This window comes from Salpingoeca rosetta (assembly GCF_000188695.1).
Source record: "Salpingoeca rosetta unplaced genomic scaffold supercont1.27, whole genome shotgun sequence".
Classification (NCBI taxonomy): Eukaryota; class Choanoflagellata; order Craspedida; family Salpingoecidae; genus Salpingoeca; species Salpingoeca rosetta.
In genome coordinates, this window is record NW_004754907.1 from 684,088 (window position 1) to 696,763 (window position 12,676).

The following is a 12,676-nucleotide window of genomic DNA, read 5'->3' on the forward strand; positions in this document are numbered from 1 at the left end:
CTCCCTGTTGAGGGGATATGTTTGATCTTGTTCGGGGGCTGTGCACTGTTGGGCGTTGTATTGGTTGGGAACAATGGACACGCGCACGACAACCGTGACGGCAACGAGAGCAGTGACAGCAAAGAGACAGGGCATCCATCAGGGACAGGGCGTCAATCAGATATCGCCTTCAGCGTCGGCCGCGATGGGGGGGAGGGTGCATCCAAAGCCAGTAGTTCCTCCAGATAGTCAACCACTCCATTCGACAGCCTCAGTCGACCCCGGTGCCAGCGGTAGTTGGCGCCGCAGCGACAGCTGGGGCTGTTGTGGTTGACTCCACATGTGTGTGTGTGTGTGCGTGTGTGTGAGAGCCGTGGAGGCTTGAGTGGTTGTGCTTTTGCTGGCTGTCCAGTCAGTAATGATGCGCATGATCGCGGGTGCGAGGTCATCAACGGGGTGTGCACGAGATGCAGAGAGAGTTTGGGCGAGAAATGGCATCTCTTGCGGTGGTTGTTCCTATTGCTGCTGGTGGTGGTGGTGATGGCTGCTGCTGCTGTTGCCCTTGTCGTTCCTGCACCATTCGTTTGATCGCATCTGCGCGCGTCAGGCGCTGTGCATGCTCTCGGTGCAGCTGGTCCAGGATATCCTAATCTGTTCCTGAGTGCTGAGCACCGCTGAGTGTATGTGTGTATGTGTGTGTGTGTGTGTGTATGTGTGTATGTGCATGTGTGTGTGTTGTGTCTGTGTGTTGTGTGTGTGTGCAAAACACATAGGTGGGAGGCGACACACGTGCATAAACAGGCATGGCCAGAGCAAGCACATTAGTCGGAAGTGCAAGAGCCACCAGATCACTCACAGCCACACGCCCCACCTGTATGTGTGGTGGCGGCACCGCGGTCGGTCCCGCTCGATCCTGGATGAGTGCAGCTGTGTATGCAAGATTCTGCTGTTGGAAAAGGGAATAGCGACAGCAGCCACCCGATGGGCCTGGTACAACAGAACACACGACAGCGATGATTGTGGTTTGCAGCAGTAAGGGACGTGTGCGTGCGTGCGTGTGTGTGTGTGTGTGTGTGTGCGTGTGCGTGCGTGTGTGCGTGCGTGTGTGTGCGTGTGTGTGTGTGTGTGCGTGTGTGTGTGTGTGCGTGCGTGTGTGTGCGTGTGTGTGTGCGTGTGTGTGTGTGTGTGCGTGTGTGTGAAGGTGAAACAGCACAGCATGTGAATTAAATGTGGCAGGTGTACGCACCGCTTCTTCACGATGATGTGGAGCAAAGAGCGCCTGCTGTCGCGGCCCATGATAGAGTTGATCATCACCATGATCGTCTCCACAGCACCCCTGCAATGTGTAACAGAGACAGGTGAGCTACTCACATCCGATGACGAGGACAAGCAACATGCGCTCACGCACATGAAACAACTGCACGCACGCAAACAAACAAACACGCACAACACCGTAACCACGCACACATACGCACACGCGCCCGTAACCACGCACACACAACGATGTACACGTGCAGAAGCATGCACCTGCGTGTACGCAATGCCAACCCCAAGTCCGTGCTGGATGTCACAATACCACAGACACAGGCACGTGAGGGAAACGCGCTCGCATGCGCACCAATCATCGGGCTGCGCTCGAGTGGGTGTTGGTTCCAGCCATCGTTATCGCTGTTGCCGTCGTCATTGCCGCTGTTGATGTTGTTGTCGTTGTTGTTGCCGTCGTTGGTGTCGCCAGCATCGCCAGCAGCGGCCTGTGTTGTGTGTTGTGTGTGTGTGTGTGTGTGTGTGTGTGTGTGTGTGTGTGTGTGTGTGTGTGTGTTACATGCATGCACGGTGGTGATGAGTGCAGAATGAGCACGGTTCAAAGTCACAGCGGTCGTACGACATCGCGCCGTAGCAAACCAAAAACAAAACAGGAAAGCACACACGCGCACTCACACACAGACACACACACACACACTCACACAAGTACAGCAATGGTGCGATGTTCGAATCGACACATCAAGATATCAAGATACCCACCAAACCGCTTCGCCTCCATCATGTCCGGTGGCAGCTGGTAGAATGACGACAGCGGCCGCGGCCAGAGGGTGGTGACGGTTCGCCCAGCGGCGATGGGTTGATGCTGCTGATGATGTTGACGATGGTGGTTGTGCTGCGCGCGCAGGGGTACCAGCAGTGCAGATGCAACGGGTCGGCGAAAGCGCCGTCAAAGAGGCGGGATGGGGTCGATGGGGGTGCAGCCGGAGACCGTGAGCTGCGGCTGTTGGCGAGGGCGGCTGCACGACGCATCATAGCATGTGGCCGACACGGGCTGCAAGAAGGAGCGCTTGACCATCACATGCACGTGGGTATCGGGTGCTGGTGCTGGCAGTCCGCTGCTGGTGTGATTGTCGGCGTCGTTGTTGGGGCGCGCGTCGCTTCCGTCGACCTGCGCTGTTCACCAGCTGGTCGTGTGGCAATACAGCAGCAGCCATGTTTGCTTGGAGTGCTTCGCCATGTTTGCTTGGGAAAATTCGTGGAAATCTTACGCAGTTCGCAGCAATGAGAGGCATTTCGCGGGAAGGATTTTGGAGACATCTGCGTGCGATCTACGGTGTGTGTGTGTGTGTGTGTGTGTGTGTGTGTGTGTGTGTGTGTGTGTGTGTGTATGTGTATGTGTATGTATGTGTATGTGTGTGTGTGTATGTGTGTGTATGTGTGTGCATGTATGTGTGTGTATGTGTGTGTATGTATATATATGTGTGTGTATGTGTGTGTATGTGTGTGTATGTGTGTGTATGTGCGTGTGTGTGTGTGTGTGTGTGTGTGTGTGGTGGGGGGGGTGGTTTGGTGGGGGGGGTGGTTTCTGGATGCGCGCCACATCGTGTCTGCTTGTGCTATTCTGCCATTGGCTCGTCCTGATGCTCATCCCCCTCCATCGCGTGTCACGCACACACACACACACACATGCAGGCAGGCACGCGCGCACAGTCGCGCCCGGGCATCTCGCGCCCTCCACGTCACATGACACCTTACTCCTGCAGGTATGGAAGTATGGGTGGTTGTCTGTGGTTGTCTGTTGTTGTGGCGGTGCTGTTGTTGCTGTTGCTGCTGCTGCTGCTGTTGTTGTTGTTGTTGTTGTTGTTGTTGTTGTTGTTGTTGTTGTTGTTGTTGTTGTCGTTGTTGTTGTCGTTGTTGTTGTTGTTGTTGCATCTGCACCAGTAGCAACCACGAGTGTTTTACCCACACACTCCCTCGCGCACACACGCATGCAGGCACACATACGCGCTCACACTCCCTCACGCACACACTCACACACACTCACACACACTCACACACATGTACTCGCTTGCGCACCGCTGTCATCACCACCCGGGACATACACCAAGGGGGTTTGTACACTTCGACCTGGGTCGCACCGGCTCCAGCATGCGCTCCACGTTGGGCTGTAATATCGACATCCTCAGCCCTCAACGTCATGGTGCGTACCCGTGCGTGTGCGTGTGCGTGTGCGTGTGCGTGTGCATGTGCGTGTGCGTGTGCGTGCGTGTGTTCGTCTCTCGATCACTTTCACACATATCCACGCCCCCCACTCCCTCTCACAAGCTCACACACCCTCTCTCTCTCTCACGCACTCACACACACACACACTCTCTCTCTCTCTCACGCACTCCCACATATGTTGTTGATTATTCATTGCGCAGACCAACGGGGTGGGTGACCCTGATCTTGGCAGCGGCACGGCTTGACTTTGAAATGCAGCCCACGCGCACCTTTAACGTCGCCGCCATCGACCGAGACGATGGCTATTGGGACCGTGACTGCCACACTCGCATTCACAGACCCAGAAGGCACGCCCGTCAGCGTCGTTGCTGGCAGCCAAGACAGCGCGTTCGTAGCTGTGGACGGCGCCTCCATCGTGTTCGCCGCTCCCATCAACAGCAATGCCAGCGACGACGTGGATGACTCGCCCGCCACACGCGCCGGCATCGCCATCAGTGACCGTGGCGTTGCCCGCACGCGTACCAGACAATGCGACCGTGGCGTTGCCCGCACGCGTACCAGACAATGCGCCTTCGGGCTCGGCTACCACACACACACACACACACACACACACACACATACACACACGCGTGCGCGCGCGTACACACAGGCCACACGCGCACAACTTTTCTTTTCTCCTTGTTTGCACGCCGCACTGCACTGCACGCCGCACTGCACACCGACACCCACAAACACCACTGCACACGCGAGTCGATGAGCACATACCGGCTCCTATCGTGTGCAGCGGTGTCGGTGGCGGTGCTGTTGTTGTGGTTGTTGCTGCTGTTGTTGTGGTTGTTGTTGTTGTTGTGGCTGTGGTTGTCGCTGTTGTTGTTGCTGTCGCTGTGCCCCCCCCCACACACGCACACGCGCGCGCACAACTTTTCTTTTCTCCTAGTTTGCACGCCGCACTGCACTGCACGCCGCACTGCACTGCACGCCGCACTGCACTGCACGCCGCACTGCACACCGACACCCACAAACACCACTGCACACGCGAGTCGATGAGCACATACCGGCTCCTATCGTGTGCAGCGGTGTTGGTGGCGGTGCTGTTGTTGTGGTTGTTGCTGCTGTTGTTGTGGTTGTTGTTGTTGTGGCTGTGGTTGTCGCTGTTGCTGTTGCTGTCGCTGTGCCCCACACACACACACACACGCACGCGCGCACAACTTTTCTTTTCTCCTTGTTTGCACGCCGCACTGCACACACACACACACACAAACACACGGCGACGATAGGAGCCGGGACGTCGTCAGCTCCCTTCCCTAACACGGCGCCACCGTCACCCATGTCCGCGACGACGGCTACAGCGACAGCGCTACGGACACCCCTTCTGTCACAGACCCCCTTGATGTCATCCCCATCGTCCTCCTCACCATTGTCCTCTTCGCCACCGTTATTTGCACTGAAGCAGCGGCAGCATCACCATCGCAAACCACCGTTGCACCGAAGGTATCGCTCTCAGCGCATGTAGCGCTTGCAGAGCGTTGGGGATGGAGGAGATTCACGTGCGCAGCTGTCAGTAAGCAATACGCACACCAGTGTGCTGTGGTTGTGGTGTTCAGCGCATGCTCGAAGGCACGACGCCGTGTCTGCTCACTTATGTGCGTGTGTGTGCGCGTGTGTGTGCGTGTGTGTGCACGTCATAGGCTGTGGCATCGAGGATTGGGTGGGCTTTTGAATCCAAGCGCGCTTCGGGCAGCAACAACGATGCTCGCAACCACCGCCAGTTCAAAGTAGCAGACAGAAGGCTTTTCACTGCCCAGGTGTGTGCATATCTGCGTGTATGCACATGTGTATGCATGGGGTGCGTGTATGTGGGTAGTTGTGTACATGTGTATGTATGTCTGTGTCTGTGTGTGTATGTGCGTGTGTGTATGTGCGTGTGTGTGAATCGCCGCGCATGTGTACGCATGCAGTTCGCCTTCTTCACTCCCCGCCTCCCCCCTCACGTCCTCACGTCCGCGCAGCTCCTGCGCGTGTACGAGGCCGAGGATGGTTGTGCGTCTGCGCCCTGCGTGCATGGAACATGCATCGACACTCCGGCAGCGTACGCGTGCAACTGTACGGGAACAGGGTTCTTTGGCCCACAATGCCAGCACCTCATCACCTGCAACGTCACGCAAGACACCACCCCGCAGTTCAGCGCGCAGCTGTTCCCTGAGGCGCCAGACAACAGCATTGCCGACGACGAGCGTGCTGTCTTCCAGCGCCTCTCTGGGTTTCGCAGCTCCGCCAGCGAGGACGGGCCTGCGCTGGTCTTTCGCACCTGCACCGCCAGCGGCAGACTCGGTGCGCCATCGGCAACCTGCGTGGACATTGACGAGTGCGCGTCGGTGGCGCAGGCCCGCCGCCACCTCAGCAGCCTGCAGCAGTGCATCAACACCAACGGCTCGTACGCGTGCGCGTGCACTGCACCCGACAGCATGCTCAGCAGCGACAACCGCACATGCACGTACGCTGTCCAGCCAGCTCTTCCCGGACACCATCGACACGGAGACGGCGCTTGACGTGGTGGACGTGCTCGTCGTGGCGCAGGACCGCGACCTCAGCACCCTGCCCATCGACAACATCACCATTGGCAACCTCCTCATCACAGAGACGAGCTGTCATCCAGTCCAGCATTCGCGTGCGGCTGCAGCGGGTAGACCTCCGCTCCACCGCCGCCATCCCCGTCTCGCCAAGCCCAATTGTGCTGCACATGACGGATGGGAGCACCCTCTCCACCCAGCGGCTCGCCATCATCCGCCCCTCTGCCATCACATCCACGACCACCACAAAACCCGTCTGTCACAGGCGGCACCACACCGCCACCCACGTCCACGCCGCTGTCGTTCCCCGTCGCCACCTGCGAGTCCTCGTCGCCCTGCGTGCGTGGCACTTGCACGACGCGCGCTGGCTTCATCGTGTGCTTCGCCGCCAATGAAACATCGGCATACACCAGCACCCAGCTGCGACAGGCAACCCTCACCGCCTTGTCCAGCATCCCCAACACCGCCGGCGTGTGGCAGACCACGGGCGTGACATCCACAACCGACGAGCGCTGCGTGCACGTGCTGGCAAGCGAGCAGGTGCCCGGCAACTCAAGCGTGTTGGCAGAGGTGGAGTACCGCGTTGCCACCAGCATCTTCACCATCGTCCACCCGGCATCTGCGACCGCCCCGCAAGCAACGGCGCGCCGTGACCCGCTCACCTACGACGTCACCACGGCCCTGCCTGCCGGTACTCGCATCAAGGCATTCGGATGTGCCTGCCCGACCGGGTTTGAGGGCGACACGTGTGCCGATAACATCGACGACTGCAGCCCCAACCCTTGTTGGCCCGGCACCTGCACAGACCTCGTGGCAGACTTCACGTGCTCCTGCGAAGGCACGGGCTTCCAGGGCGACCTGTGCGCCCAACGCGTGCAGTGCCCAGCACCGGCAACTGCGGATGCAGCCACCATCACATCCCAGTCACCAGTCACCAGGGGTAGACGTCCACTTTGAGGACTCTGTCGTGTACTCGTGCCGCTCCGGTAACGTCGTTTACGACACCACATCCGGCAGCACGCTCACCACGCTCCTTCCTCCAGACAGCACGCCTGCCTACATGACCTCGTTCACCCGCACGTGCCGGGCCGATCAGACCTACACCAACACGGAGCTGGCGTGTCGTGACGTCAACGAGTGCGACCCAGACGCGTATGCAGCCTACACGGCCGCAACCGGCAAGAGCAGTCGTTCAGCAAGGCGTGCCAAGACGCATGTACCAACACAATTGGGTCGTTTGAGTGCTCCTGCCCTGCCGGGTTTGAGCTGCAAGCGGATGGGCGCTCGTGCGATGTGCTGTCGTGTGGGCTGCCGCCTTCTCGTCCCTTTGCCACCATGGCCAGCCAACACCAGCCCCGCACCTACCAGCAGCAGGCGCTGTACACGTGCGATGATGGGTACACCACCACGGGCGATGCACAGGCTACCGCCACCTACACGGCTACTTGCACGGCGACAGGCAACTACACGTTCCAAGGGACGTGTGTGGAGGTGGACGAGTGCGCTGCCCAGCCGTGCATGAACGGCGGCGTGTGCACGGACCTGGTGAACGCGTTTGAGTGCGCATGTGTCGGCGAGTGGGGTGGCCCGACGTGCAGTGATGACACCAACAGGCCGCCAGAACGCATCTCCCTCAGTACCACGCGCGTGCCAGAGAACACCTTCCCGCTGCCTCTCGTCACTGTCACTGTGGAAGACCCAGACACCCACCAGAGCCACACGCTGCAGGTGCTCTCATCAACACCACGCGCGTGCCAGAGAACACCTTCCCGCTGGACAAATGGTGGCAGTTGCAGTGGTGGCAGTGGTGGTGCAGGTGCAGCTTCTCCCACTCTGGAGATCACGCGCGCACTGGACTTTGAGGTGGATGGGTCGGCCATCGAGGCTGTCGTGCGTGCAACAGACAACGGCACCATTTCCCACCTGTCGGCTGACTTTCTTGTGCGCATCAACGTTGAAGACAACAACGACGCGCCAACAGCCGTGCTGCTTGATACCACCAGCATTGCAGAGAGCATGCCAGCTGGCACCCTTGTATCCCGCATCAGCACCGTGGACCAAGATGCTGGTGACATCTTCACATACGCACTTGTGTCTCCGCAAGGCTCAACAGCCGCTGCAGCCTTTCAAATCATGGGCGACATGCTGCTGGTCAAGTCTGCAGCGCCGCTCAACCACGAGGCCAACCCTGTCGTCACCACGTCTGCGCTGCTGTTGTGGCGTGTGCTGGCTGCTCGGGCACAGGGAACTGCTGTAGCGGCTGCTGCGACGTGTCGTTGATGGCGTGCACGACCACGTCTGTGGGCGGCTCGTTGATGTCAGCGACGTTGATGTTGAAGGTGGACGTGACGACGGCGCCGTTGTTGTGGATGGTGGGTGCCGTGCACGTGCTGGATCCGGACACGGCCGATGCCACCGCAGACCCGCAGCCGTTTGTGTTTGACGTGTCCCCAGCCGGCGTCGCCTACATTGAGAACCAGCCACTGTTTGTCAACCGGTCGTCACTCGATTTTGAGTCGCAGTCGTCCTTCGTCATCATCAACGTCACCGCGCGCGATGCCCGCGACAGCTCCCTTGCGGTGTCACAGCAGTTTACGCTGCTCGTGCAAGACTTGAACGAGTCGCCCACATCTGACGTCCCCAACGGCGTGTCCTTTCATCTCCGAGCATGCGCTCCCGGGCACCGTGGCCGGCTCACTCGCCGTGCAGGACCCAGACAGCATCGCCAACGACACGCACACGTTCCTGCTCACCGACGCCTCTGGCAAGTTCGCGCTCGTTCCAGACAGCGACCGACCGGCGCACGGTGCAGCTGGTGCTGGCAGCGGGCGCGACGCTGAACTACGAGGTGCGGTCCGTGTTCGTTGTCACCGTCACCGCGACAGACCAAGGCGGCCTCTCCGCCACATCGCAGATCCTCGTGTTTGTGCAGGACAGGAACGACGCCCCGACAACGCCCACCATCACCAGCAACAGGCTTCCCGAGAACACGACGGCGCTTCCGTTCGTCGTCGGCACGCTGCAGGCCACGGACGAGGACACGAGCCAGGCGCTCCAGTTTGCGATTAACAGCATCGATCTACGACATGGCCATTGGCGCAATACGAGCACGGGCCCACGGACGTGTGCCTGCCAAGCTATGCCAACAAGCGGTGTTGCATTGGCGTGCACGACTGCAACCAATTCACGGTACGCAGTGGTGCTCGTGATGCTCGTGCGTGTTTGTTTGGGGGGGGGGTGGAGGGCAGGAGCAGCGTGGTGTGACGGGGAAACGGAGACATGTGTTGCTTTGTCAATGAGTGTGCTTTTTGTTGATGATGCTGCTGACAATGGCGCTTGCCTCTGTGTGTTGTTTCTTGTTGTCGTTGTTGGTTGTTGGTTGTTGGTTGTTGTTGCTGTTGGTTGTTGTTGTCGTTGGTTGTTGTTGTCGTTGTTGGTTGTTGCTGCTGGGCATTTGCAGATGAGCGATGCCTGCATGAGCGCCGGGTGCGCGTGGTCGGACGTGTGCGGAAGCAACAGCAACGACGATGGCGGGTACTGCGGGGTGTTTGAGGGCGACCTGGAGGCGTGCAGCAACGCGGCCGGGTGTCGCCCATCGGAGCACTGCGCAACACCCAACGGACGGAAAGTGCACTGGCACGGACAAGGACCTGTGCGAGGCTGAGGACGGATGTGCGTGGGACGTGAGCGGCCACTGCCACCTGCGCAGCTGCACGGCCATCAGCGACGCCACCAAGTGCGACAGCCAGGACTCGTGCGAGTGGCACATGCACTGCAGCAGCGCGGACGACGGCGGCCAGAGCCCCGGTTCCTCAATCTGCGAGAAGTACGTGTGCAAGGATGTCATCTCCCATTGCACGGGCGGATGCAACGTGATGTTCCAGTGCGTGCTGGCCATGGCGCGCCGGGAGCAGTGCGAACGGCGCAGACAGCTGCATCAAGGAGTGCCACAGCACGTCGAGGATGACGGCTGAGGAGGAGAAGCAGTTTGCGGCTGTCGTTGAGTGTGAGACAGGGCGCTCCGTATGTTGTGCGAACAGAATGACAAATGCATGATTGCACAAGCGTGCCAGCCGACTCTGCAACTGCCCGGCTGTATCTCTGCCTGTATCTATTTTTTTGTCTCTCTTCACCCTGTCTCTCTGTCTCTGCCTTTATCTCTTTGTATCTCTCTGGCCCTCTACCTCCCCGTAGCTCGAGCAGAATTCGCTTCACTGGCGTCATTTCTTAAACTGATTCGTGGGGTAAACATCGATTTTAGTGGCAGCAATTGTGCAACGCACGCAGGTCACTGTGCACGAGAAAGTGGCATCTTTTTGAAAAGTGGGTAACAGGGGAGGTGAAACGCGAGGTGGCATGCGTGCCAACAGGAGGCATTGTTCATTGACGTGCTGCTTCGTCCTCTCTCGTCCTCTCTCGTATCGTTTAAGCCTCCTTGTCGTCGTCGTCGTCGTCGTCGTCGTCGTCGTCGTCGTCGTCGTCGTCGTCGTCGTCGTCGTCGTCGTCGTCGTCGTCGTCGTCATGGCCACCACGCCTGGCGTCTGAGTGGCGTCGCTTACCTCTGCGGTAAAAGTCCGGGCCACCTGGGTCATCGACGCTCACGTCGTGCTCCTGAACGGGAACCTCACTGTCACGCACAAGCCGGACACCCATTGCCTCGCCATCGCCACCACGAACCTCCTCAACCCTGAGTACGTGCTTGGGCACAACGCCCCTGAGGCATCTGAGGACGTGAATTCCACAACGCTCCTTGAGGGCATTGATGACGGCGTCCTCGCTGACAGGCCCTTCGAGTCCATCAACCTGAATTTACAAAGGGCAAGCGAGTGCGTTGGCGGGGGTGTGAGCGTGCGTGTGTGTGTGTTGGGGGGGGGATTAGTGGCAAACAAATCGAGGCACACAAAACGACCCCATGGTGGTGCGTGCCTGGGCAGCGCGGGCGAGTGCGTGCAGCTCAGACACTTTCGTGGGGTCCTGTGACAGGTGATCTATTACGTCCTCTCTGCCCGTGCAGGCCAGTAGCATAAGCGTCAGCTGTACTACGGGATTGCGCGCATACAGGCCGAGCTTATACAGTGGCCTGCACGCGTGGAATATCTGCGGGGCGGTCTGAAAAACACGCCTCCGCACCTGAGATGCAATGGCAGGTGTGTGTGTGTGTTGTGTGTGAGGGTGTGTGTGTGTGTTGTGTGTGAGGGTGTGTGTTGTGTTGTATGTGTGTAAGCATGGGAGGGTGTGTGTTGTGTTGTATGTGTGTAAGCATGGGAGGGTGTGTGTTGTGTTGTATGTGTGTAAGCATGGGAGGGTGTGTGTTGTGTTGTATGTGTGTAAGCATGGGAGGGTGTGTGTTGTGTTGTATGTGTGTAAGCATGGGAGGGTGTGTGTTGTGTTGTATGTGTGTTTGAAGGTGCATGTGTGCGTGTTGTGTGTTGTGTGCGAGGGTGTGTAAGGATGCGTGTTTGAAGGTGTGTGCGTGTGTGTGTCTGCGTGCATGTGTGCACATGTGCGTACATGCAAATGGTGCGAGACAGGACACGGGTCACATCGCGGGTACAACGCAGCACCACCGCCACACCAAGCGCAACGTACATCCACGAACAGCAGCAGGCGTCCCGTGTCGTTTGCCGCGGGTCCGCGATGATACTGGGTGCCGTCAAACCACAAGGTATCGCCGGGCGCGAGCCTGGTGGTAAACAGACATGCCGTGGGCAAGAGTGCAGTCGGCTATGAAGAGATGCGGGGGAACTACACGGTGCCGTCAAAGCACATCGTCACAACCGGTAGAACAGCTGGCGTAGTGCCAAAATACAAACATGTCACATCGCATCCGACACACGACACCCATTGCACTTGCACCAGTTGCACTTGTTCTTGTTGTGTTCGTGTATCCAACCCCTCATCACATAACGGCATCCACACCCCAGTAGGAGGCGGAATGGGCCGCGCGGCCAACAGCCACACCCAAATGCAGGTGCGCAGTGGGGCACACGCCTAACACGCACGCAGCCGAACAAGCAGGCACACGCACGCACACGTACGAGAAGGAGCGACGAAACTTGACCTCCGGGTGCAGGAGAAGCCTGGTTCGATGGAGGTTGCTGGCAAACCTTTGACGCGCAAGCACGTGTGTGTGTATGGGGGGGGGCGGTGTGTGTGTTATGTGTGTGTAAGTATGTGCGTGTGCGTGTGTGTGTGTTGTGTGTGTGTAAGTATGTGTGTGTAAGTATGTGTGTGTACGTGTGTATGTGTGTGTAAGTGTACGCGCACAAATCAAGCTTGATAAGGCCGAAGCCCACAAATCAAGCTTGATAAGGCCGAAGCTCACCAATCAAGCTTGATAAGGCCGAAGCCCACAAACCAAGCTTGATAAGGCCGAAGCCCACAAATCAAGCTTGATAAGGCCTAAGCACACAAATCAAGCTTGATAAGGCGAAAGCCACAAATCAAGCGTGATAAGGCCGAAGCCCACAATTCAAGCTTGATAAGGCCGAAGCCCACAAATCAAGCTTGATAAGGGCTAAGCCACAAATCAAGCTTGATAAGGCCGAAGCCCACAAATTCAAGCTTGATAAGGCCGAAGCCCACGAATCAGCTTGATAAGGCCGAAGCCCACAAATCAAGCTGGATAAGGCCGAAGCCCA

General features: G+C 58.5%; 4 protein-coding genes across 4 annotated transcripts; 2 read left to right on the forward strand and 2 right to left on the reverse strand.

Annotated features, from left to right (window-relative positions):
- Positions 1 to 582: 582 nt before the first annotated feature.
- On the reverse strand, positions 583 to 3,422 carry PTSG_09046 (uncharacterized protein; the record flags this gene model as incomplete). The annotated part of the gene is made up of 8 exons (XM_004989788.1): positions 583 to 653; positions 851 to 966; positions 1,226 to 1,315; positions 1,582 to 1,730; positions 1,952 to 2,107; positions 2,231 to 2,410; positions 2,998 to 3,174; positions 3,381 to 3,422. The coding sequence occupies 8 exons, from the start codon at positions 3,420 to 3,422 to the stop codon at positions 583 to 585; spliced, it is 981 nt and encodes a 326-aa protein (XP_004989845.1).
- A 341-nt stretch (positions 3,423 to 3,763) lies between these two features.
- PTSG_09047 (uncharacterized protein) lies at positions 3,764 to 8,315 on the forward strand (the record flags this gene model as incomplete). The annotated part of the gene is made up of 10 exons (XM_004989789.1): positions 3,764 to 4,019; positions 4,250 to 4,349; positions 4,403 to 4,531; positions 4,815 to 4,956; positions 5,154 to 5,270; positions 5,646 to 5,796; positions 5,930 to 6,148; positions 6,301 to 6,895; positions 7,053 to 7,187; positions 7,379 to 8,315. The coding sequence occupies 10 exons, from the start codon at positions 3,764 to 3,766 to the stop codon at positions 8,313 to 8,315; spliced, it is 2,781 nt and encodes a 926-aa protein (XP_004989846.1).
- A 50-nt stretch (positions 8,316 to 8,365) lies between these two features.
- Positions 8,366 to 10,009, forward strand: PTSG_09048 (uncharacterized protein; the record flags this gene model as incomplete). The annotated part of the gene is made up of 4 exons (XM_004989790.1): positions 8,366 to 8,683; positions 8,821 to 9,249; positions 9,496 to 9,602; positions 9,637 to 10,009. 4 exons carry the CDS (start codon positions 8,366 to 8,368, stop codon positions 10,007 to 10,009), a joined length of 1,227 nt encoding a protein of 408 aa, XP_004989847.1.
- Positions 10,010 to 10,276: 267 nt separating this feature from the next.
- On the reverse strand, positions 10,277 to 11,804 carry PTSG_09049 (uncharacterized protein; the record flags this gene model as incomplete). The annotated part of the gene is made up of 4 exons (XM_004989791.1): positions 10,277 to 10,838; positions 11,031 to 11,165; positions 11,625 to 11,759; positions 11,787 to 11,804. 4 exons carry the CDS (start codon positions 11,802 to 11,804, stop codon positions 10,461 to 10,463), a joined length of 666 nt encoding a protein of 221 aa, XP_004989848.1. The 3' UTR covers positions 10,277 to 10,460.
- Between the last annotated feature and the right edge of the window lie 872 nt (positions 11,805 to 12,676).